Source organism: Scyliorhinus canicula, chromosome 1 (genome assembly GCF_902713615.1).
Source record: "Scyliorhinus canicula chromosome 1, sScyCan1.1, whole genome shotgun sequence".
Lineage (NCBI taxonomy): Eukaryota > Metazoa > Chordata > Chondrichthyes > Carcharhiniformes > Scyliorhinidae > Scyliorhinus > Scyliorhinus canicula.
In genome coordinates this window covers 252,861,142-252,883,253 of record NC_052146.1, presented here as the reverse complement: position 1 = coordinate 252,883,253, position 22,112 = coordinate 252,861,142, and the positions used below count along the sequence as shown (strand labels likewise).

The 22,112-nt window shown below is 45.3% G+C and overlaps 1 protein-coding gene across 5 annotated transcripts in view; it reads right to left on the bottom strand.

Annotated features, from left to right (window-relative positions):
* cenpf (centromere protein F) overlaps positions 1 to 22,112 on the bottom strand; it is a 132,824-nt gene that overhangs the window by 39,945 nt on the left and 70,767 nt on the right. For all 5 annotated transcript variants that reach the window (XM_038811565.1, XM_038811600.1, XM_038811594.1 and 2 more), the window contains exons 12-13: positions 13,093 to 17,000; positions 4,322 to 6,595 (exon numbers count right to left, since the gene is read on the bottom strand). In XM_038811565.1, the coding sequence (XP_038667493.1) occupies positions 4,322 to 6,595; positions 13,093 to 17,000 (6,182 nt within the window). The remainder of the gene's footprint in view (positions 1 to 4,321; positions 6,596 to 13,092; positions 17,001 to 22,112) is intronic.

The window sequence follows — 22,112 nt, the reverse complement described above, 5'->3', positions numbered from 1 at the left end:
CTCCAGTGTGAATAGTACTGTGAGCCTAGCGCCGCCCCAAGGGATCTCCAGGCACCCAGCAATATAGATTTTAACGGGGCAAAATAAACAGCCACTTACACTGAAAAATTCTTACAGATAACAAAATAAGAAGTACAATGCACTGATTATCCTCATCTTTACATGGATTTTACAGAAACTACATCAGGAGTACTTCATGCACATTACAAGCTGAAAAATCATAAATTCAAGAATATTTTAAGTATCGGACTTCATTATGGAAAAATTGGCAATATTTAAATATTAAATTAATTTAATTGGGGCAAATAGATAGTTAAACACCAGGAGCGAGTTAGTGCGCTGTCAAAAAGTTACACTTCATTAACAAGGCCTAATTTATTCAAGGATTTTTAACAGCGCATTACACTGTAAAATGGGAAAATTTCCATCAGTTCAGTTATTTGTCGATTGCTGTTTGCTAGCATTTCAATCAACTGGCAGGAGCTTTTGTATTTTTGCATTGAACTACAATATCTGGGCATTACTGTTCCCATTCTAAAAATCAGTAAGCAAAAATACTTGTATCGCTAATTCATCCGATTTCAACCCTACCTCAAAGCTGCAAATTCTGGTATTGGTTGGTGAAGCCTCACCTGGGATATTGCATACAATTTTGGTCCCTTGCCTAAGAAAGGATATGGTAGCATTGGAGGCAGTCCAAATGAGATTCAACAGGCTAATTCCTGGAATGAGAGGGCTGTCCTATCAAGAGAGACTAAATAGCCTGGATCTGTATTCCTTGGCATTTATAAGAATGAGGGGTGACCTTATTCAATTATACAAGATTCTGAGGGGGATTGACAGGGTAGATGGTGAGATGTTTTCACTAATGGGAGAGTCCCGAACAAGGGGACATAGCCACAAGATAAAGGGCTGGACATTTAAAACTGAGCTGAACAGAAATTTCTTCTCGCAGAGGGTGGTGAATCTCTGGCATTCTCTGCCCCAGAGGATGGTGGATACTGGATCATTAAAGTGGAGGTGGATAATTATTTGATAGATTAAGGAATAGAGGGCTATGGGAAAATGGCACGGAAAAAGAGTTGAGGCCGGCATAGATTAGCCATAATCATACCGAATGGCGGGGCAGGCCTGAAGGGGTTGGTGGCCTATCTCCTGATTCTATTTCTTATGTTCTTGTGACTGACTCTAGGGAAGATGGCACCCGTACAAGCCAAATGGATTGCATCTGAACAGAGCTGGGGCTGAGTTCCTGGAGGGGCATTTTGTTGGTGCTGTTGGAAAGGCTTTAAACTAACTCGGCACAGATGTAGGATCCAAGAGAGATTATTGAGAGAGAAATATTAGGGTGCACAAAATACAGGAAGAGACAGGTAGCACTCGTATAGAGAAAGTTGGTGGGTGTAGTCAGAGTAAGGGAGAAAGTAAGTAAATTTAAAATCAGGGTTACTGTGCAAATATGTGAATGCACGGAATGTGGTAAATAAGATTGGTGAGTTGCATGTGCACATTGCCATATGGAAATATGTTATGACAATCACAGAGACCTGGTCCAATGAAGGACAGGACTGGCTGTTAAATGTTCCTGAGTAGAAGGTTTTCAGTAAAGATAGGATAGGAAAGGAAGAAAAGGCAGAGGGGTGCCAATATTGGTTAAGGAGAATTTTGCTATGCTAGAGAAAGAGGATGTTCCAAGGGTTAAAGGACAGAATCAATTTGGGTAGAGCTAAGGAACAAAAAGGGTGTATTGTAAACTGCAAGGCTAGTATGTAACTTCAAAAGGACAAAGACAAGTTTGAGTCGGCAAATAAAGTTTGATGTGGAGAAGCGATGCATTTTGATAGGGTGAACAGAGGGACAGATAATACAAAACAGTGTGCAGAAGTAGAAGAATGTAGAATGTGTATATTTGCATAGATCATTGAACGTGGCAAGACAGCTGGAGAGAGCAGTTACTAAAGCATATAATACCCTGTGCTTTTTTTAATAGCAAGGAGGTTATGCTAAACTTAAAGACGACACTAGTTAGACCTGAGCTGGAATACTGTAGATTTTTTTATTCATTTACTGGATGTGGGCATCACTGACATTTATTGCTCATCCCTAGTTGACCTTGAAAAGGTAGCGAGTTGATTTCTTGAACTGCTGCAGTCGTTGAGGTGTATGTACATCCACTGTGCTGTTAGGGAGGGAGTTCCAGGATGTTTCCCCAGCGACAGTGAAGGAACAGCGATATTTTTCCAACTCAGGGTGGTGTGTGACTTGATAGGGAACCTCCAGGTCGTGGGGTTCCCAGGTATCTGCTGCTCGTCGGTTCTAGATGGTAGCGATCGTGGGTTTGGAAGGTGCTGTCTAAGGAACCTTGGTGACTGCATGGCTGCCACTGTTCGTCGGTAGTGGAGGATTTAAATGTTTGTGGAAGGGGGAACAATTAAGTGGACTGCTTTGTCCTGGATGGTGTCGAGCTTCTTGAGTGTTGTTGGCACTGCACTCATCCAGGCAAGTGGAGTGTATTCCATTACCTCCTGATTTGTAGATGGTGAACAGGCTTTTGGGGGGGGGGGGGGGGGGGGAATCAGGAGGTAAGGTATTCACCATAGGATTTCTAGTCTTTGGCCTGCCCTGGTAGCCTTGTGTATAGTTCTGGGAACCACACTATGGGAAGCATGTGAACAAATTGGAGAGTACAGAAGAATTTTACAAGAATGGTTCCAGGAATACAAAACTTCAACTTCAGTTCTGAGGATAGATTGAAGAGGTTGGGATTGGACTCCTTGGAGAGAAAAAGCCTAAGAGAAGATTTGATAGAGATGTTCAAAATCATGAGAGAGCTACACAGAGTAGATAGGGAGAAACTGCTCCCATTCACAAAAGCATAGAGAGCGAGGGAGCAGATTTAACGTGATTTGCAAAAGAAGAGAGTATGATGTGAGAAGATACTTTTTCACACAGCAAGTGGTCTGGGTTTGGAATGCATTGCTGGAGTTATGCTGGAAAAAGATTCAATCGACGTATTCAAGAGGACATTAGACGATCATTTGAATGGAAACAATGTGCAAGGGTACCGGGAAACGGCAGGAGAATGGCACAAAGTCATAATGCTAATTTGGAGAGCCAGTGCAGGTGAGAGTTTGGCTCAAGTTAGAATCAGAGCTTGATGGGAAATAGAATGTCAAGTTAGAATCAGAGCTTGATGGGAAATGGAATGTCAAGTTTGTGTAATATGTGTACGTGCCTTGTGAGATGAATTGCTTCTGTGTTCGGCTTGGTATGGCCTTGTAACTGTCTGTGGGAACCTGTGAACTGTCTGTGGGATGAGATACTCCTTCCTTGATAAAGAATTGCTATGCTATACAACTAATGATCTAACTGTGTGATTAATGATTGAAAGAAATAATTATATGAAGGAGGGGTTTTACAAGTATATAGTTAACAGTAACTAAGAGAAAATTGTCTTCACTTGCTGTAACTTTGAAGTTACACTTGTGCAGCCCCGCGGTAAATAAAAAGGTTCTTTGAAGTTATCTGGTGTTCGACTGATAATTACCTCCGGACTGAAAATTAGAAGTTATCACAGGTAGATGGGCCCAATGGCGTCCTTCTGCACTCTAGCAATTCTATCATTCCTGTTCAATTGAGAAATCTACAGGATTTCCTTTCACAGCAATTAAAAACAGAGAAGTAGACTTTGAGGTAGTTCAGAGAAGGTTCAGTTAACCGATTCCTGGGATGGAGGAGTTAGCTTGTGAGGAAAGGTTGAACGGCTTAGGTCTGTACCAATTAGAGTTTAAAAGAAGGAGAGGTGAACTTATTGAAACATACTGAGAGGATGTTTCCCCTTTTGGGGGAGTCTGGAACTAGGGGGACACAGTTTAAAAATTAGGGACTCCCTTTTAAGACTGAGTGGTGGAAATATTTTTTTCCTCAACAGAGGGCCGTTCGTCTGTGGAATTCTCTTCCTAGAGAGCACCGGAGGCTGGGTCACGGAATATATTCAAAACTGAGTTAGACAGGTTTTTGGTCAACAAGAGAGTCAGGGATCATGGTTTGGGGGGGTGGGGGGGGGGGGAAAGAGAGCAGACAGGAAAGTGGAGTTGAGGCCTCAATCAGTTCAATCATGGTCTTATTCAATAGTGGAGTCAGCTCAAGAGCCAAAATGGCCTACTCCTAATTCTTTTGTGTGCTTGTGACTTGTGTATATTCATTCAAAAGAATTTTGAAGTTATTGGGGAAGAGCATTAAAACGTGAAAATGCTATATGATTAACAGAAAAAATCATCTAAACCAAAGAGCTAATCAAGTATTTTTGGTAAAATTATACCTGACTAAGAAGTGCCGAAGCTTGCAACTGAGAAACTTGTAGTTTCTCTGAATTTTCCTTAGTCTCTTGCATGACCCGATGCTTAGCTGACAGATCTTGTGCTGCCTGCTGAGATTCAGCTGCTGCTGTCTGCAAGTTCTCCCTTTCTCGCTTTAAATTCTCCACTTCGATTTGCAAGATACACAAATCCATGGAATCCTTTTGCTTCAACTGCTCCAGATCTGCAATTTGTTGCTGATGTTTCTCTTTCTCTTCTATGTGCTTGTTCATCTGCTGTTTAATTACTTGAAGATCTTTACTTAGTATTGCATTTGCAGATTGTAGTTCCACATTTAATCTATCAGTTTCACGAATTTGGTTGGCTAGCCGGATTTTTTCACATTCTAAATTTGAGTTTTGATTAAAGTTATTTTTCTCATTTTCTCTCAATTTTTCCACCTCTTTGTGGCTCATTTTTACTTTTTCATTTAAATGGCTAATTTGAGACTGCAGCTCATTAACAGAACTTTCATAGACTTCTGTCATTTTGAGTTTTTCATTTTCAGCTGCTTCGAATTTCCCTGATAAATTTGAGCAATGTCTTTCTAGCTTTTCCTGGCTTTGTTGCAATTGTTTCTCCAAAGCTTCTTTCTCCGAAAGGAGGGAATTAAGGTCCATAGTCAATAGCTCCAATTTTTCAGTAATTGTTTCCTTCTCTTCCTCAACCTGCTCCTTAGCAGTTTCAGCTTGCAATATCATTTGCTCCATATTTTCTTCCGAGGTCTGCAGTTCCCGTTCAAGTACCTCAATCCTGTCTTGAAGGGAGTCTGCTTTTCGTTCACCGATTTTGAGATTTTCAGCCATATGTCGACTTTTATTCTGATCTGCTTCAATACGCACTTTAAGTTTCTCAATGGCAGGTCGCATTTCAGCTACTTCTGCCTCGGTGGAGTTTAATCTTGCCGCAACTTCACATTTCTGCAACTTAGAGGACTCCAAGGATTGGAGTAGTTTCAACTTTTCAAGTTCTACTGCATTAAGTTTGTTTTGCATGGTTTCAGTCTGCTCCACCATGGATTGGTTTTCCTTCTTCAACTGATTCAATTGCTGCTGCAATTCCTCCCTTCCTTCCATGTCCAACATAGAATTCTTCTCCAAATATTGGACTTCCTGGATCATATCTTCCTTTTCCTTTGAAACATTTTTCATTTGTTCAGCAACAGCTTGTAGCTTATTGGTTAGTTTCTTTACTTCAGCTTCAAGCCCCCAAATTGTATTAGAATTATAGATTTTCTCTGCTTCAAGCTCTTGAACTTTTACCTCTCGCCTTTTACTGGTTTGTTCCAATTCATTATTTGTCTTAGCTAAAATGCTAAGTTCCAGAATAACGCCATTATTTTCTGCTTCAAGCTCAGTCAACTTTTCCACCTGAACAGAAATGGTCCTTTGATTTAATTCGAGTTCTTTTCGTAAAGACTGCTTACTGGTCTGCAATTCATCCAGGTCAACTTCCATTTCAAGGATATGTTTTTCTAAGTTAGTTTTATCAGATTTAGTTCGCTTCAGTTCATTTTCTAATTCAAGGAATTGCTCATTTCTGTCTTTTTTATCCACCTCCAGGCTCTCCAACATCTTGGTCACATCAGACAATTTAACTTTATCCACATTCAGCTGTGATATCATATTAATGAGTTCTTCCTCCAAATATTTTACTTTGTCAGAAAGATTCTGATTTTCAAGAGCAGAGGACTTCAACTCATTACATAGATGCTGCTTCTCCTCTTCAAACAAAAGCATTTTCTTTTCTAACTCAGTGTAAGCAGCAGCTTTGAAAAACAGTTCATTTTGATGGCTATCTAGCTTGGAACGCAAATTCTCAATTTCGCTGAGTAGCACTTCAGTTACTTTCTGATTTTCTTCATCTGGAAGGAGATGTAGAATTTGTCCAGACTCCTGTTCAAACTGTAACTGCGAACCAATGGGGATTTCACAGGTTGATTGACATTCCACTGGAACACTAATTTCTTCATTAGCTAAGTGGATCTGTTCAACTAGGCACTCTTTTTTTATGTTACTTTCATTCAATTCATCATCAAAATCCTTGCTGAAATTCTCAGAATTACCAAAACGTATGGTGCCGTACCCAGGACTTTTGCTTGTTGTGCCAGACTGCAAACTAGCTTTCTGCTCCCTTTGTACATTGTCAGGGGCCACATTCAGGCTGTTAATCAATTCCAACTGACCAGTGGTCAAAGTCAACTCTCTTTGTTGTTTCTTTAAATCAGTACGCTTTAACTGAAAAACAAAGATAGTCATAATTAAAACATCAATCTTTGTAAACCAAAAAAGACAAATTATTTTAGATATGTATGGCCAAACCTGATCTAATGAAGCAGCAACATGTACATAAGAAAAAACAGAAAATTATTACATTAAAAATACGTTGCTAGGACTTCCTGTTGCGGTGATGCGGAGCTAAGCCGCACGTTCGGCAGCTCCCGCTATCAAAGGACTTTCGGGCCTGTTTTAGGGCCCCAAACGGTGCTGTTTCGACGATTCCCGGTGGGGGAAGGTGTTTGGAGGAACATTCCCCGAAATTTATGGTGCGCACCCGGAGTGGGGCAAAGGAAAAGGCTGCAGCAGCTCCCCAGAAAAAGCGGGGGAAGGAGGACAAAATGGCAGCCGGCGGAGCACCCGAGGATTGGTGGAAGTGGGCGCAGGAGCAGCAAGCTGCTCTTCTGCACTGTTTTGCGGAGCTGAAGACTGAGATGCTGGACTCCCTGAATGCGACTACCAACAAGCTGCTTGAGACCCAGACAGCCCAGGGGGCGGCCATTCAGGAGTTGCAGCAGCAGGCCGCTGATCGGGAGGAGGAGGCCGTGGTCCTCGTGGGGAAGGTGGAGATGCACGAGGCACTTCACAAAAAGTGGCAAGACCGCTTGGAGGAGCTGGACTTTCGCACAAGGCAAAGGAATTTGAGGATCCTGGGCCTGGCGGAGGGGCTGGATCTTCCGTTCCATGTGGCCACGATGCTGAATTCGTTGATGGGGGCGGGGTCCTACCATTTGCCCCTGGAGCTTGAGGGAGCCCACAGAGTGCTGGCCAGGAGGCCCAAGACAAATGAACCCCCGCGGGCGGTGCTGGTGCGGTTCCATCGATTCAGTGACCGGGAGTGTGTGCTGCGCTGGGCCAAGGAGAGGAGCAGCAAGTGGGAGAACTCGGTAGTGCGAATCTACCAGGACTGGAGTGCGGAGGTGGCTAAGCTGCGGGCCGGGTTTAACCGAACGAAGGCGGTGCTGCATGCCAAGCAGGTCAAATTTGGAATGCTGCAGCCTGCGCGTCTGTGGGTAACATACAAGGACCGGCATTACTACTTCGAGTCCCCGGAGGAGGCGTGGGCCTTTGTACAGGCGGAGAAGCTCGACTCGAACTAGGGTCTGGGGCTGCGGGGTCCTGTGTACTACGGTTGTTGCTGTTTTTGCTGTTGCTGTTTTGGTAATTTTTGACATGTGTTTTTTCTGCTGGTTCTTGCTCTGTTTCCGGGTGGTTCTGTTGGGTATGGTTTTGTGTTATGTGGGGAATGTTGGGGGTTTGTTGTTTTTTCTTCTGTACGGGGCTGGGGGATGGGGTGGAGCTGAAGTTTGGGAGCTGCGTCAGAAAGATGTGGTGGGGCAGCGTGAAAGCGCAGGCTTTCCTCTGGTTTCCCGCGCTGCGGGGCAGGAGGGGTGGAGCTGGCGGTGGGGGCGTGGCCTCTACTGGTTTTTCCCCGCGCTGAAGCGGTGCCAAGGTGTGGCAGGAGAGGGGGGATGACCCCATGTCGGATGGGGCCGGGTTTTGGCGGGAGTTGTCGGGGTCAGCAGAAGTCAGCTGACTCACGGAAGTACCATGGAGGGTGCGTCGTGGCTAGGAGGGGTCCTAGCCTTGGGATGGGGGGGGGATACCGGGTTGCTGCTGGAATGGCCAGGAAGGAGCTGGTGTGGGCCGGGGGGGGTAGAGGAGAGGCGGTATCGTCATGGGGAACGGGTCGGGCGGGGTGTGCTGGCCTGGGGCGAGCAGTCGATGAGCTATGGCTAGTCGGCGGGGGAGGGGGGCGGGGTGCTCTCTGATCCAGCTGATCACCTGGAACGTGAGGGGGCTGAATGGGCCGGTTAAGCGGGCTCGGGTATTTTCTCATTTGAAGAGGCTGAAGGCGGACGTGGCTATGCTCCAGGAGACCCACTTAAAGGTGGCGGACCAGGTTCGTCTGAGGAAGGCGTGTGTGGGGCAGGTTTTCCACTCAGGATTAGACGCGATGAATCGGGGGTGGCGATTCTGGTGGGGAAGAGGGCGGCGTTCAAGGCGTCTGAGGTGGTGGCGGACAAGGAGGGCAGATTTGTTATGGTGAAGGTTAGGCTGCAGGGAGAGAAGGTGGCGCTGGTAAACGTGTATGCCCGGAATTGGGATGATGCTGGCTTTATGAGGCGTATGTTGGGCCGAATTCCAGACCTGGAGGCAGGGGGCGAGACTTTAACACGGTGCTGGATCCCCCACTAGACCGGTCCAGTTCAAGGACGGGTAGGAGGCCGGCGGCTGCCAAGGTGCTGAGGGGGTTTATGGACCAGATGGGAGGGGTGGATCCCTAGAGGTTTGGGAGGCCGAGGGTGCGGGAGTACTCTTTTTTCTCCCATGTGCACAGGGTTTACTCCCGAATAGATTTTTTCGTCCTGAGCAGGGGATTGATCCAGAGGGTGCAGGATGCCGAGTATTCCGCCATAGCAATTTCAGACCATGCTCCGCACTGGGTCGATCTGGAGATGGGGGAGGCGCGGGACCAGCGCCCGCTGTGGCATCTGGACGTGGGGTTGCTGGCTGAGGTGTGTAGGAGGGTCAGGGGAAGAATTGAGGGTTATCTTGAGACCGACGACACGGGGGAGGTCCGGGTGGGGATGGTTTGGGAGGTTCTGAAGGCAGTGATCCGGGGGGAGCTGATTTCCATCCAGGCCCAGAGGGAGAGGGAGAGACTGGTGGGGGAGCTCCTGGATGTGGATAGGAGGTAAGCAGAGGCCCCGGAGGAGGGATTGCTGGGGGAACGGCGTAGCTTGCAGGCCAAGTTCTTGCTGACCATCAGAAAGGCGGAGACACAGTGGAGGAAGGCGCAGGGCGCGGTTTATGAGTATGGGGAGAAGGCGAGCAGGATGCTGGCGCATCAGCTCCGCAAGCGAGATGCGGCTAGGGAAACTGGTGGAGTGACGGATAAGGATGGGAATGTGATGCGGAAGGGGGCAGAGGTCTTTAGGGACTTTTATGAGGAACTGTACCGGTCGGAGCCACCGGTGGTGGGGGGGATGGAGAGCTTCACAAACAGGCTACGTTTCCCAAAGGTGCAGGAGGAGCTGGTGGAGGGGCTGGGGGCACCGATTGAGTTGGAGGAGCTAGTCAGGGGGATTGGTCAATTGCAGTCAGGAAAGGCGCCGGGGCCGGATGGGTTCCCGGTGGAATTTTATAAAAAGTATGCGGAGTATGTTGGTGCGAGCCTTCAATGAGGCATGGGAGGGGGCGTGAAATGCAATGAGGCATGAGACGATGTCACGGGCGCTGATTTCTTTGATCCTGAAGCGGGGTAAGGACCCCCTGCAGTGTGGATCATACAGGCCAATCTCGCTCCTCAATGTGGATGCTAAATTGCTGGCGAAGATCCTGGCCACCAGGATAGAGGACTGTGTGCCAGGGGTGATACACGAGAATCAGACAGGATTTGTCAAGGGAAGACAGCTTAACACGAATGTGCAGAGATTGTTAAATGTTGTTATGATGCCGGCGGTGGAGGGGGAGGCGGAGATAGTGGTGGCACTAGATGCAGAGAAGGCGTTTGATAGAGTGGGGGTACTTGTGGGAGGCGCTGGAGCGGTTTGGATTTGGGGAGGGGTTCATCAAATGGGTGAGGTTGCTTTATGAGGCCCCGATGGCGAGTGTAGTTACTAATGGAAGGAGATCAGAGTACTTCAGGCTCCACTGTGGGACCAGGCAGGGGTGCCCCCTGTCCCCCTTGCATTTTGCACTGGCGATTGAAACCCTGGCTTTGGCGTTGAGGGAGTCGGGGAGGTGGAGGGGTCTGGTGCGGGGTGGGGGAGAACATCGGGTATCGCTGTATGCAGACGACCTGCTGCTGTATGTGGCAGACCCAGAGGGGGGAATGCCGGGGGTGATGGAGCTGTTGGTTGAGTTTGGGAGCTTCTCGGGCTATAAGCTGAATCTGGGCAAGAGCGAGGTATTTGTAGTGCACCCGGGTGATCAGGAGGAGGGAATTGGGAGGCTCCCGTTTAAGAGGGCAGTGAAGAGTTTTAGGTACCTGGGGGTGCAGGTGGCCAGGAGTTGGGGGACTCTCCACAAGCTTAATTTTACCAGGCTTGAGGAGCAGATGGAGGAGGAATTTAAAAGGTGGGACATGGTGCCGCTATCGCTGGCGGGTAGAGTGCAGTCCGTCAAAATGACGGTGCTCCCGAGGTTCTTGTTCCTTGTTCAGTGTTTGCCCATCTTTATCCCTAGGGCCTTTTTTAGGAGGGTGACTAGCAGCATCATGAGCTTTGTTTGGGCGAATGGGACCCAGAGGGTGAAGAGGGTCTTCTTGGAGCGGGGTAGAGATGGTGGAGGGCTGGCGCTACCCAATCTCTCGGGGTATTATTGGGCGGCCAATGTGTCGATGGTGCGCGAGGGGGCAGCATGGAAAAGGTTGGAGATGGCGTCCTGTGGAGGCACAAGCCTGGGGGCCCTGGTAACGGCGCTGTTGCCGCTCCCTCCTACGAGGTATACCACGGGTCCGGTGGTGGCGGCTACCCTCAAGATTTGGGGGCAGTGGAGGCGACATAGGGGGGAGGTGAGGGGCTCGATGGTGGCTCCGCTAAGGGGGAACCATTGGTTTGTCCCGGGGAACATTGATGGGGGGTTCCAGGGTTGGCACAGAGCGGGCATCAGACAGCAGAGGGATCTGTTCATTGATGGGAGGTTTGCGAGCCTGGGGGAGTTGGAGGAGAAATTTGAGTTCCCCTCGGGGAACATGTTCAGGTACCTGCAGGTAAAGGCGTTTGCTAGGCAGCAGGTGGAGGGATTCCCTTTGCGTCCCGCGAGTGGGGTGAGTGACAGGGTGCTTTCGGGGCTCTGGGTCGGGAAGATATCTGATATCTACAAGGTAATGCAGGAGGTGGAGGAGGCGTCAGTAGAGGAGCTAAAGGCTAAGTGGGAGGGGGAACTGGGGGAACAGATCGAGGATGGGACATGGGCGGATGCCCTGGAGGGGGTTAACTCTTCCTCCTCATGTGCGCGGCTTAGCCTCATCCAATTCAAGGTTGTGGGCTTCACCGGGCCCACATGTCCGGGTCTAGGATGAGTAGGTTCTTTGGGGGCGAAGGCAGGTGTGTCAGGTGTTCGGGGAGTCCAGCGAACCATGCTCATATGTTCTGGGCATGCCCGGCACTGGAGGAGTTCTGGAAGGGGGTGGCGAGGACGGTGTCGAGGGTGGTAGGATCCAGGGTCAAGCCGGGCTGGGGACTCGCGATTTTTGGGGTTGCGGTGGAGCCGGGAGTGCAGGAGGCGAGAGAGGCCGGTGTTTTGGCCTTTGCGTCCCTCGTAGCCCGACGGAGGATCTTGCTACAGTGGAAGGATGCGAGACCCCCAAGCGTGGAGACCTGGATCAATGACATGGCGGGCTTTATTAAGCTGGAGAAGGTCAAATTCGCCCCGAGAGGATCGGTACAAGGGTTCTTTAGGCGGTGGCAACCGTTCCTCGACTTTCTGGCTCAGCGATAGGGTACTGTGTCAGCAGCAGCAGCAACCCGGGGGGGAGGAAAGGGCGTTGACTATGTTTATTTTATTTAAATTTATTATTAAGTTCTCTTGTTGTTTACTGGGTTTTGGGGGGGGGGGGGGGGGGAGGGTGTGCGATACATGCGTTGCTACGGTCTTGGGGGTGTTATACTTATTATGTTGTTTTATTGTTGCTTGTTATTGTTTGTTGTTATATTTTCTGTAAAAAATTTCAATCAAATTTTTTTTTTTTTTTTTTTAAATATATACATTGCTAGATCATTCCTAGAATCCAAGCATTTCTCACATTTTATTAAAAAGGGGGTTCCACGTATGTTGGAGATGTTCTGGATCAGTGACAGGTACTATCGAAATATAATTTTGTTCTTTCTGGAAATATGCATGTTGGTGGTATTTTTGATTCCAGTATATGTTGATAAAAATGTCCAAATTGCTTTAAAAAAAATTCAAAACCCAACGTTATGTTTTTAAATTAGTTAAGCATATATATTATGCGGTTTGAATCTCAATTGAAGCAATTTTCAATATTACAAGTGTAGGGCAAGTTGAAAATATATTTACTCATGCTATTATTCCATAACCTCCAAAACAAAACAAGAAGTATTCCATGGAATTTCAGCTCTCCTGATGGCTCATTGGTTAGATACACATTCCGTATCGTACAAAAGATAGATCACAGGCTTCAATGCCTTCTATGTAATTTCATATTGAGCAACAGAAAGAGCACCACAAATGGTATTGCTTGCAAAGGAAAAGGCTAGAAAGCTATGATTGCTATTTCTGAACACCATTTTATAGTCACCGCTGGAAGCAAACACTTGTTTTATGATGCTGATTATGGATAAAAACAGGCACAGCTGTGATTTCCTCCATGAACCAAACAAAAATGATTTACATGAGTTATAGCATATAGTTAAGTTAACAACTATAGCATTTACTATCCTCATTTGAACACATACTGCATAGTTAAAATATTTATTTTTATTATTCACCTTGCGTGGGGTACTCTCTTCAGAAAGGTAGCTTGCATACAGCAATGACTGAGTACTGAGATCCAGAGATTGAAGCTGGATCCTCGCATCTTCTAACTCTGCAGATATCAATTCAGTCTGCTGTTTCTGTGCCATCAACTTGTTTTCCATCTCAGTTGTTAGATTGGTTAACTTCAGCTGCCATTCCTCAATTTCAAATGAATGCTGTTGTTTCAGAGATTCAAGTTCTTGTCTTGTTGCGGTTAAGGTTTGATGCAATTTCCAGGTTTGATCTACAGAATCTTGCTGTTTCTGTAATTGTTCTTTGAGCAATGTAGTGGACTGCTCCGAAGTCACTTGACAATCTTCCAGTTCCACAGTTCTCAGCTTCAGGTGAGTGTCCTTAACAGGAATGGTAGTCTGGTCATTTACAATCAAGTTAGTTGAATTCTCTTTTAGCTGCTGCTGGAGTAAAATTACTTCATCACCTTTTTCCTGAATTACATTCTCCAGCTGCTCCAAGTGCTCTTTCTGTGCTGACATATGAATCTGTGCATTGTCTAGTGATGATTCGAGTACTCTCAATTGAGATTGCAGTGTTTCTTTTTCCATCTTTGTTCCAGATAAAGCAGATTGTGTTTCAATCAAGTTACTCTGTAATAACGACAATTCTGCCTTTAATTCTTCCACTACATAGTCACTTTTAACAATGGTGTTCAAAAGGCTTTTCTTTTCACCTGATGGTTCATTCTCAACAATATTGTCAGCTATCGCTTTCTCTTCTGGAATGTTTTGGTGCCCAGTTTCTTGGGGCACAATCATTTCTTTTACAGCTGTGTATTCTTGAGCACCTAAATCAATAATTTTGTGTGTGAAATCTACTTTACTCAACAATGATGCCTTTTCAGTTTCCAAAGTTGCAATTAGAGACTGTAACTCAGGCACCATTGAATTGAGAAGAGCTTCTTGTTCTTTACATTTTTCAATTTCACTCGTTAGGTCCTCAATAGTTTTCTTCTGCAGAGCTATCTGTTCCATCAAATATTCTTCACGATTTTTGCTTTCAATGAAATGCAAGTGCATAGCTGATAATTCGGACTGCACTTTACTCAAGTCCTTTTGTACAAGTGTTCTTTGCTCCTCACTCTGTTGCAGAGTATTCTCCATATTGCTCAAAGTAATTTGCATTTGTGTTTTTAACTCCTGATGTCGCGCTTCCATTTGAGATTCAATATCGCTATTTTGGCACGTTAAGTCATTTATCTGTATTTCAGACTGAAACAGCTTTTCTTGAAGCTGTTTTATATCTTTTTCTTTCAGCTGATATTGCATCTCTGCATTCTGGCTTTTAGCAAGCTGGATTTCCAAGGAATCAAGATCCTCTTTTTGTTTTTTAAATTCACTCTTCAGCTCTTCAGTAGTTTGATTCTGCAGAGTTATTTGTTCCTGTAACAATTCTTCACGGTCCTTGCTTTCACTAAATTTTAAATCCATAGTTTCTATCTCTGCCCGCACCGCACATAATTCTTTCTGCAGATGAGTCCGATTCTCCTCACAATGCTGAAACTTACTCTGCACATTGCTATTCTCAGTTTGCAGTTGCTCTAGTTGGGAAATATAAGATTCCAAAGAGGCTTCTTTATCTTCAAGATCCATCTGGAGAAGCTGGAGTTGAGCTTGAAACTTTTGAAGTTCCGTTTCTTTTGTTATTACTGTATCTTTCAATTGGTCTGAAGTAAGAGTTTTCTCTGCAATTAGCTTCCTATTTTTTATATTTTCAGACTGCGCCAAAATCAAATTGTTTTCCAGATTTTCTAATTTTGTTGCAAACATAGTTTCTTTTTCAGCTTGCTTTTTTATCAGATCTGTCATTTGTTCTTTTTCCTGAAGGAGTTCATTGTGCTCTTCTCGGATTTTATTTTGCCTTGCACAAGATTCAGAAAGTTCCTTTTTTAAATTATCAATTTCGGCCATCTTCTTTAGCTGTGTCTGCAGGCCCTCTATTTCTTCAATCATTGTTTTAATCTTTTCTTCATAGCCTACAATTTTGGCATTATATTCAGTCGAACACACATCATGGTTTCTTTCCAGCTCCTCAACTTCTGTAATTTTCTTCATTAACTCCTGCGAACTCTCATGTAACTGCTTTTCCAAGAAATCTTTGTTTTCTTCCAAAGCAATACATGTTTCACTGAGATGTTTTAATTCTTCTTCTAATGCAGCATGCTGATATATTAATCCATCTTCCTTAATGACCTTTTCATTTATCTTATCTGATAACTGCTTAATAGCATTTTCTTTGTCTGCTACTGTTTTTTCCAACAATCTTTGTTTTACAGTTAGTTCTTCATGCAGAGTTTTTCGCTCTTTAAATGCGTTCTCTTTGGTAACAGCGTCTTCTTCATATTTTTTAGTCTGTTCTTGCAACGTTGCTTCACTTCTTTTCACTACGTCAGCAAAACTAGAATTTATTTTGTTCAATTCCACATTTTCCTGCATCACAGTGTTGCTGGAGCTTTTCAGTTCTTCATTTTCCTCAACAAGCTGTCTGAGTTCTTTTTCCTTCAAACTAATTAACTCTTCTTTTTCCTGGATGCACTTCTCAAACTGAAGACAAACTTCCAGCTTTGCTTCTAACTCTTTGTTGGTTATCTGCAAGCATTTCAGATTATTCGTATTGGTCTCAAGTTCTTGTGCAATATTTCGAATATATTTATCTTTCTCATTTATGGTTTCCTGTAATGCTTCAGCATGTTGTATTTTCAGCTGGTGAATTTTTTGCTCCACTTCTGCTTGTAAGTTCTGATATTTCTTTTCTGTCTCCTCATTTTTTTCTTCCAATTCTTCTCTCAGTTTTAATAGAGTTTCATACTTACTCTCCATCTCAGATCGTTGCTGTTTTTCAAGCTTCAGAGAGGACTCTTGAGAAGCAATCTGCTCCTTGAAGCTAGAAATGTCATGCTTGTAACTTTCCAGTGTTGACTTTATATTTTCGATTTCAATGTTGTCAAGTAAGCTTTTTTCATACTCCTGCATTAAATGATTTTTCTCTGCGTCAACCTTGGCAAGCTGCTCTTTGAGATTATTTGTGGTCTTCAAAATTTGGTCCTTCAAATTCAAAATTTCAGTTTCCTTCAGTTCAATTAAGCAATCTTTTGACTTCGCCAGATTACTGATATTTTCATAATCAGCACATAACATACCTCGAGACTCTTCTAATTTCACAACTTTGTTGGTTTCTTCTTGCAAGTTTTTCTCCAGTTCAGCTATCTGTGCTGTTAGCTGAGAAATGCTCACGTGTAGGTTTTCTACTTCCTTTCCATATTTTTGTTCCTCTTGCCTTGCTTTTTTCATGAATTCTTCAAAGGCCTGCTTTTGTGTTTCTAACTCAGCTGTTTTACTGTCCAGCGTATTCTTAAGATTATCAGTCTGGCTTTGCAAATTCTCCTTTTCATCTTCAAGAGATTTAAGCTTTTCAGATTGCTGTTGACTCTTGCACTGATAAATCTCTAGATTCTGTTCTTGTTGTTGATTTTTGTTCAAAGAAACTTCAAGACTTTGTTGCAGTTCTTTAATTTTGTTTTCCATTACCTCCTTTTCACATTGAAAATCATTTACAATATGCATATTCTGCACCTTCCACTGAGCCAAGGAACTACTTTCCTCCTTTAGTGCTTGAAATGCCTTTTCTCTTAATTGCATATTTTTCTGCAGTTCTTCAATTTCATTTTCCATTGTACCAATTTGAACATTCAGCTGCACGGAAATTCTTTCTTTCTCTTTTCCATCCTTAAAAGCAGAGGCAAGTTCCATTTTCAGATGAGAAATTTGTTGTTCAAGTTTCTCCGTATTTATACGCATTGACTTGTTCTGTTCATCTAGTTTTTCTCGTAGGTTTTTTATCTCTGCTTCCTGAATATTGTTGTTATCTAAAAAGATCAAAGGTATATAGAAATCAATTTCATTAGCAAATCAAAACTCAAGGTAAAAATATGAGGTCACATGGCAATAGTTACTTAATATTCAAAATGCTATATTTAGAGATGGATGTTTTCTCGGTGCACTCTGGGTAAGAAGTTGTAAATACGCTCTTTCCATACTGTTTTACAATTTTCATATATGTGCTGTATGTAGTACCCTAAGGAAATCTAACCCATTACAAATTGATAAAATTGTTTTTTTTTAATGGATCCAGAGTATAGCTACTACAATGCACTCAGCTTGGGAATTTGAAAGTGCTGACTGAGAGAATGCCAAGTGTTTAAAGTTTGATCAATTTCTGAAATCTAGTCAAGTATGCAATTAACAAGTTTCTTTCAATGTTAGCCAGTGGTAATCAATCTGGCTGCTGGTGGCAGCTGCAGTTAATTAGGTGACTAGTTAGAACTGGTTACCTGGTCAGCAAGGGGTGATTCAGGTCTATGGCCTCCATTTGTTAACAGCATTTATCCTGGCCAGTGTCCAGAGTGCTGCTTCTACAAAACTGGGAAATTTGACGAGGGAAGGAAAAAGTGCTATAAGTTTCTGTTCGGCGATTCTGCGTTGTCGCACGTCCTCAAGGCCGCCTTGGAGGATGCTTACCTGAAAATCAGAAGCTGAATACCCTTGACTGCTGAAGTGTTCCCCAACTGGAAGGGAAGATTCCTGCCTGGGGCTAAAACATTGGACTTAAGGGCAGGAAAGGCTGACGGGTTCCCGTGGACATGTTGGCTTGCATCCTAGGCTCTTAAAAGAAGTTGCAGCAGAGATAGAACATACAGTGCAGGAGGCCATTCGGCCCATTGAGTCTGCACCCTTAAGCCCTCACTTCCACCCTATCCCCGTAACCCAATAACTCCTCCAACATTTTTGGTCACAAGGGGCAATTTATCATGGCCGATCCACCTAACCTGCACATCTTTGGACTGTGGGAGGAAACCAGAGCACCCGGAGGAAACCCACGCAGACATGGGGAGAATGTGCAGACTCCGCACATTGACAATGGAACAGTGACCCAGTGGGGAATCAAACCGGTGACCCTGGCACTGTGCTGCCCATAAGATAGCAGATGCATTACTTGCAATGTTCAAAAATTCCCAAGATTCACAAAAGGCCCCAACAAATTTGAAACCTGTGAGTGTAAAAGTATTAATCAAGAGAAAAGGAAAATAGAAATTTATAGGCTAGTGTGCCCAATACCTATCATTAGGAAAATGCTGAAATCCATTATCAAGGAAGTAGTAGCAGGACACTTAGAAAATCGTAATAAAACCATGCAGAGTCAATGTAGATTTACAAAGGGAAACCATGCTTGCCAAATATATTAGAGTTCTTTAAGGATATAACAAGCACAGTGGATAAATGGGAAGCAGTAGGTTACAGCACAAAATCAAGAGCTCATGGTGTTGTCGGGGAAATGTATTGATTAGCATGGTTAAAATATTGGCTAACTAACCGGAAACGAGCAGGATAAAATGGACATTTTCAGGTTAGCAAACTGCAAGCTGTCATATACCACAGGGATCAACTAGGATGCAACTACTAACATTCTATAACAATCAGTTGCATGAAAGCACAGGAGCCAAATTTGCTAACAATGCATAGGTGGGAGAGTTAGTTCTGAGAAGGACATTCAGGTACTTAACTAGCCAATCAGAAGCCAACAGATGTTCATTACTCGGCAGCGCCACTAAGGAGGCAGTAGCTACCGCCTGTAATCCAGCCATCGAAGGCCCAGGATAACTGATGGATCCGTGTCAAGTAATATACACTTACCACCATGGGGAACAAGGAGGTCAGAACAGACCTTGTAGGTGTACAGGCTGGGAGTGAGCAGGGCATGTGCTATCTGGCTGTTAAAGGGCTCAACTATCCTGACAGCTGTGCAGATGTGTAAAAAGATGTGAAAACCAGATCATGTGACTCAAGAACAGTACGCCATAGTTGACAGAGTCCCAGGCAGGGGGCAGGAAGCAATCCCAAAAGAGCAGTCACAGGCAAGGTAGAGACAGTGAGGCAGCCCAGTTAAGAAGAAACTGGCTCCTGGCAGCAAAAGGGCTGCATTTGGCACACTGGAGTGGTGAAGGCTCTGAGAAACCCTAGAAATTGAGGACGGCAGCAGAAGCTTCGTGACCTCTTATTGAGGTCCTTTGGGACAAATGGACCCTTTGGAGTAGTATTATGTTCAGCGCAGCCATGAGCTGAGGTTATGCTTGTGAGTATGTGCCTCCTCGGGGGTAACAGGGAACGGAGTCTCAAGAGATGAGACTGAAGCTCTGCAAGGTGGGCCATCATTGAGGCCGTCTGAGCTTGATGAACATTTGGAGACAATTCCAAAGTGTTATCTTTGAAGGTGAAGACTGGAATCCCTTGTGAGAGAGAAAGAATTTCAACAGATTGATTGACACTGTTTACTGATGTTTAGGTGATTGTTGATAAATCTGTAGAATCTGTCTTGGTCACATTTCCTTCAGAAAACCGACCGGGTTTGCTTTGCAGGCTTACTGCATGGCAAGTCCCCTGCCTTTGGGGGAGGGGTAAACAGTTTCCTTCTAGCCTCATTAAATGTCCTCCAACCTGAAACTCATAATGAAGGAAAGCATTACATTCCATCAAAAGTGTCTGAAAAGGAATATAGGAACATCAAGATAAAGGACAAAAGTTTGGTGGACGGAATATAATGTGATAAAAGAGAGATTGTCCACTTTGGAAGGAAGAATAAAAAGCAGAATATTATTCAGAAAGAGACTACGGAATGCTCTGCTCCAGAGGGATCAGGGTGCCCTCCTACATGAAACACAAGTCAGCATGCAGATACCATAGTCAGAAAGGCAAATGGAATGTTGAACTCTAATGCAAGGTGGAGTACAAAAATAGGGAAGTCTTGCTGCAACTGTAAAAGGCTTTGCGAGATCCTACCTAAAGTACTGCAAACAGTTTTGGTCTCCTTATTTAAGGAAATATATACTTGCATTTAAGGCAGTTCAGAGAAGTTCCAAATACTGCGATCTCCCTTGCAATTATAACAGGAGATTCTGCTCTTAATGCTGTAGAGTAAGAAGTCTTACAACACCAGGTTAAAGTTCAACATGTTTGTTTCAAACACTAGCTTTCGGAGCACTGCTCCTTCTCCAGGTGAATGAGGAATTCAGAGCGGAGAATCGGTGCCATTGGTGCCGACGTGGTTGGCACAGCACAGGTTGCGGGCCGCCCTGTGATTCGCTGACCCGGGAAAAAAAACACGAGACCCACTGGCGCCATTCTAACCTGCTCTGAGCCGGCGGGAACTCGGTGTGGAAGGGTCGGGGGGCAACCTTGCCGGGGGGGGGGGCTTCTGATGTGGCCTGGCCCGCGATCGGGGCCCACCGGTCGGCGGGCCGGCCTTTGTGGCTGGGGGCCTCCTTTCCTACACGCTGGCCCCTGTTGCCCCACGCCATGTTGCATCGGGGCCGGTGTGTTGAAGGAGGCCACGCGTAGGGGCCAGAATTAGTACTGGCAGTGGCCCATTCACGCCGTCGTAAAACGCAACGGCATTTACGGCGGCATGGACACTCTGCCGCGGGTTTGGAGAATCCTGCCCCCAGAATTTCTTGTTTTTAAACATACAAAGTTACGTTGACTTAGGGCCATCTCACCTCAGCTTTCCATCATGATGTACACTTGTTTTGAAAGTCAGTCCCAATTGTACTACATTGGAAAATATTTAAATGAAACAATTATTTTGTGCTCCATTTTGTACTCTTTTAATTATCAATGGGCCAAATAAGTGGCACTTATCCTTGCCGATCATTCTCAAAATAGCAATGGCAGAATTTATTTTTACCTATCGCCGAAGTATTTTAGTTAAGGTAGAAAAAACTGTCCGAGAAACAAATGAAAAACAAAATTCTATGGGCACGATTCTCCCCCAAAATTTAAAAGTTAATTTGTGGTGGGGTTTTCCAGTGAGTTTCCCGCCTGCTCTGCCGATGAGTTCCCCACTGCCATACAAAGACACTTAGTCGCTTTTTTGGCCCTGGGGAGTTTCTCCCCAGTTTAGCCCACACTTAAGAGATCGGGCTGCCATTTTGAAATGGTGCCCTGATCTCTAAGTGAGCTTGTGGGTCGCCCACAACCGCCCCCCCCCCCCCCCCCCATGGGCAATGGCACCCCCCACACACTACCCCACACTCCCCAAGTGAGGATACCACTGGGGGTCCCCCTGTTCAGGCACCCCAACCCCCCTTACATCATCCCCTCCCTCCCAGGACCCCCACCCATCACCCCTCCAATCCCCGAGGCCGCTTCTTACCTGGCCTGCACTCCCCCACCCTACAAACACTCCCCTCCACCCTCATTTCATGGGCATGGCACCCCTCGGGCCCTGACCCTTGGTAGTACTACCCCGGCACTCGGGCACCCTTGCACTGCTACCCTAGCACACAGGCAGTGTTCCAGCGACTTGGCAGTGTCACAAGCAGCACAAGCAGGCTGCACCAAGCTAATGTGTATTCTGTCTGCTAAGAGAGCAGACAGCACCAAAACGAACATTCCGCATACTAATGAGGCAATCTCCGGGACAGTTAACATGGTAATGGAACGATCCCAGGGACAATGGACACAAATAGGGAAGTGATTGCAACATTGTATAAGATACCAGACACCCCGGCACCAGCGGGGTTCGAAGACAAAGCACCTGAAGGCCCGCCCAGTAGCCGAGGGACAGCCTCAGTATTGGGGGGATTCAAACAAATCGATTGGGAAGAGACCCAATCGATCCCCAGCAGATAGAGGGTCCGCCCAAAAGGGCACGAAGCCCTAGGACCTATAAAAGACAGGTCCCAAACTTAGTTTGTTCTTCTTGACCAGCCGTCCTCTCTTGACCAGCCCTCTCGACCAAAGACCTTGACCGAGAGAGAGAGGTCTGGGACAGCAGCCGTTAGCAAGTAAGTGTCTCACAACGATCGCTACCAGAGATAGACACTCCTGACCCCTTTTTAACCCGTACCAACCTGAAGTCTGCGGACCAGTGCAGAGCAAGAGGCCTTGTCCCCTGATCCGGCAGTTCCCTTTAAGATAAGTAT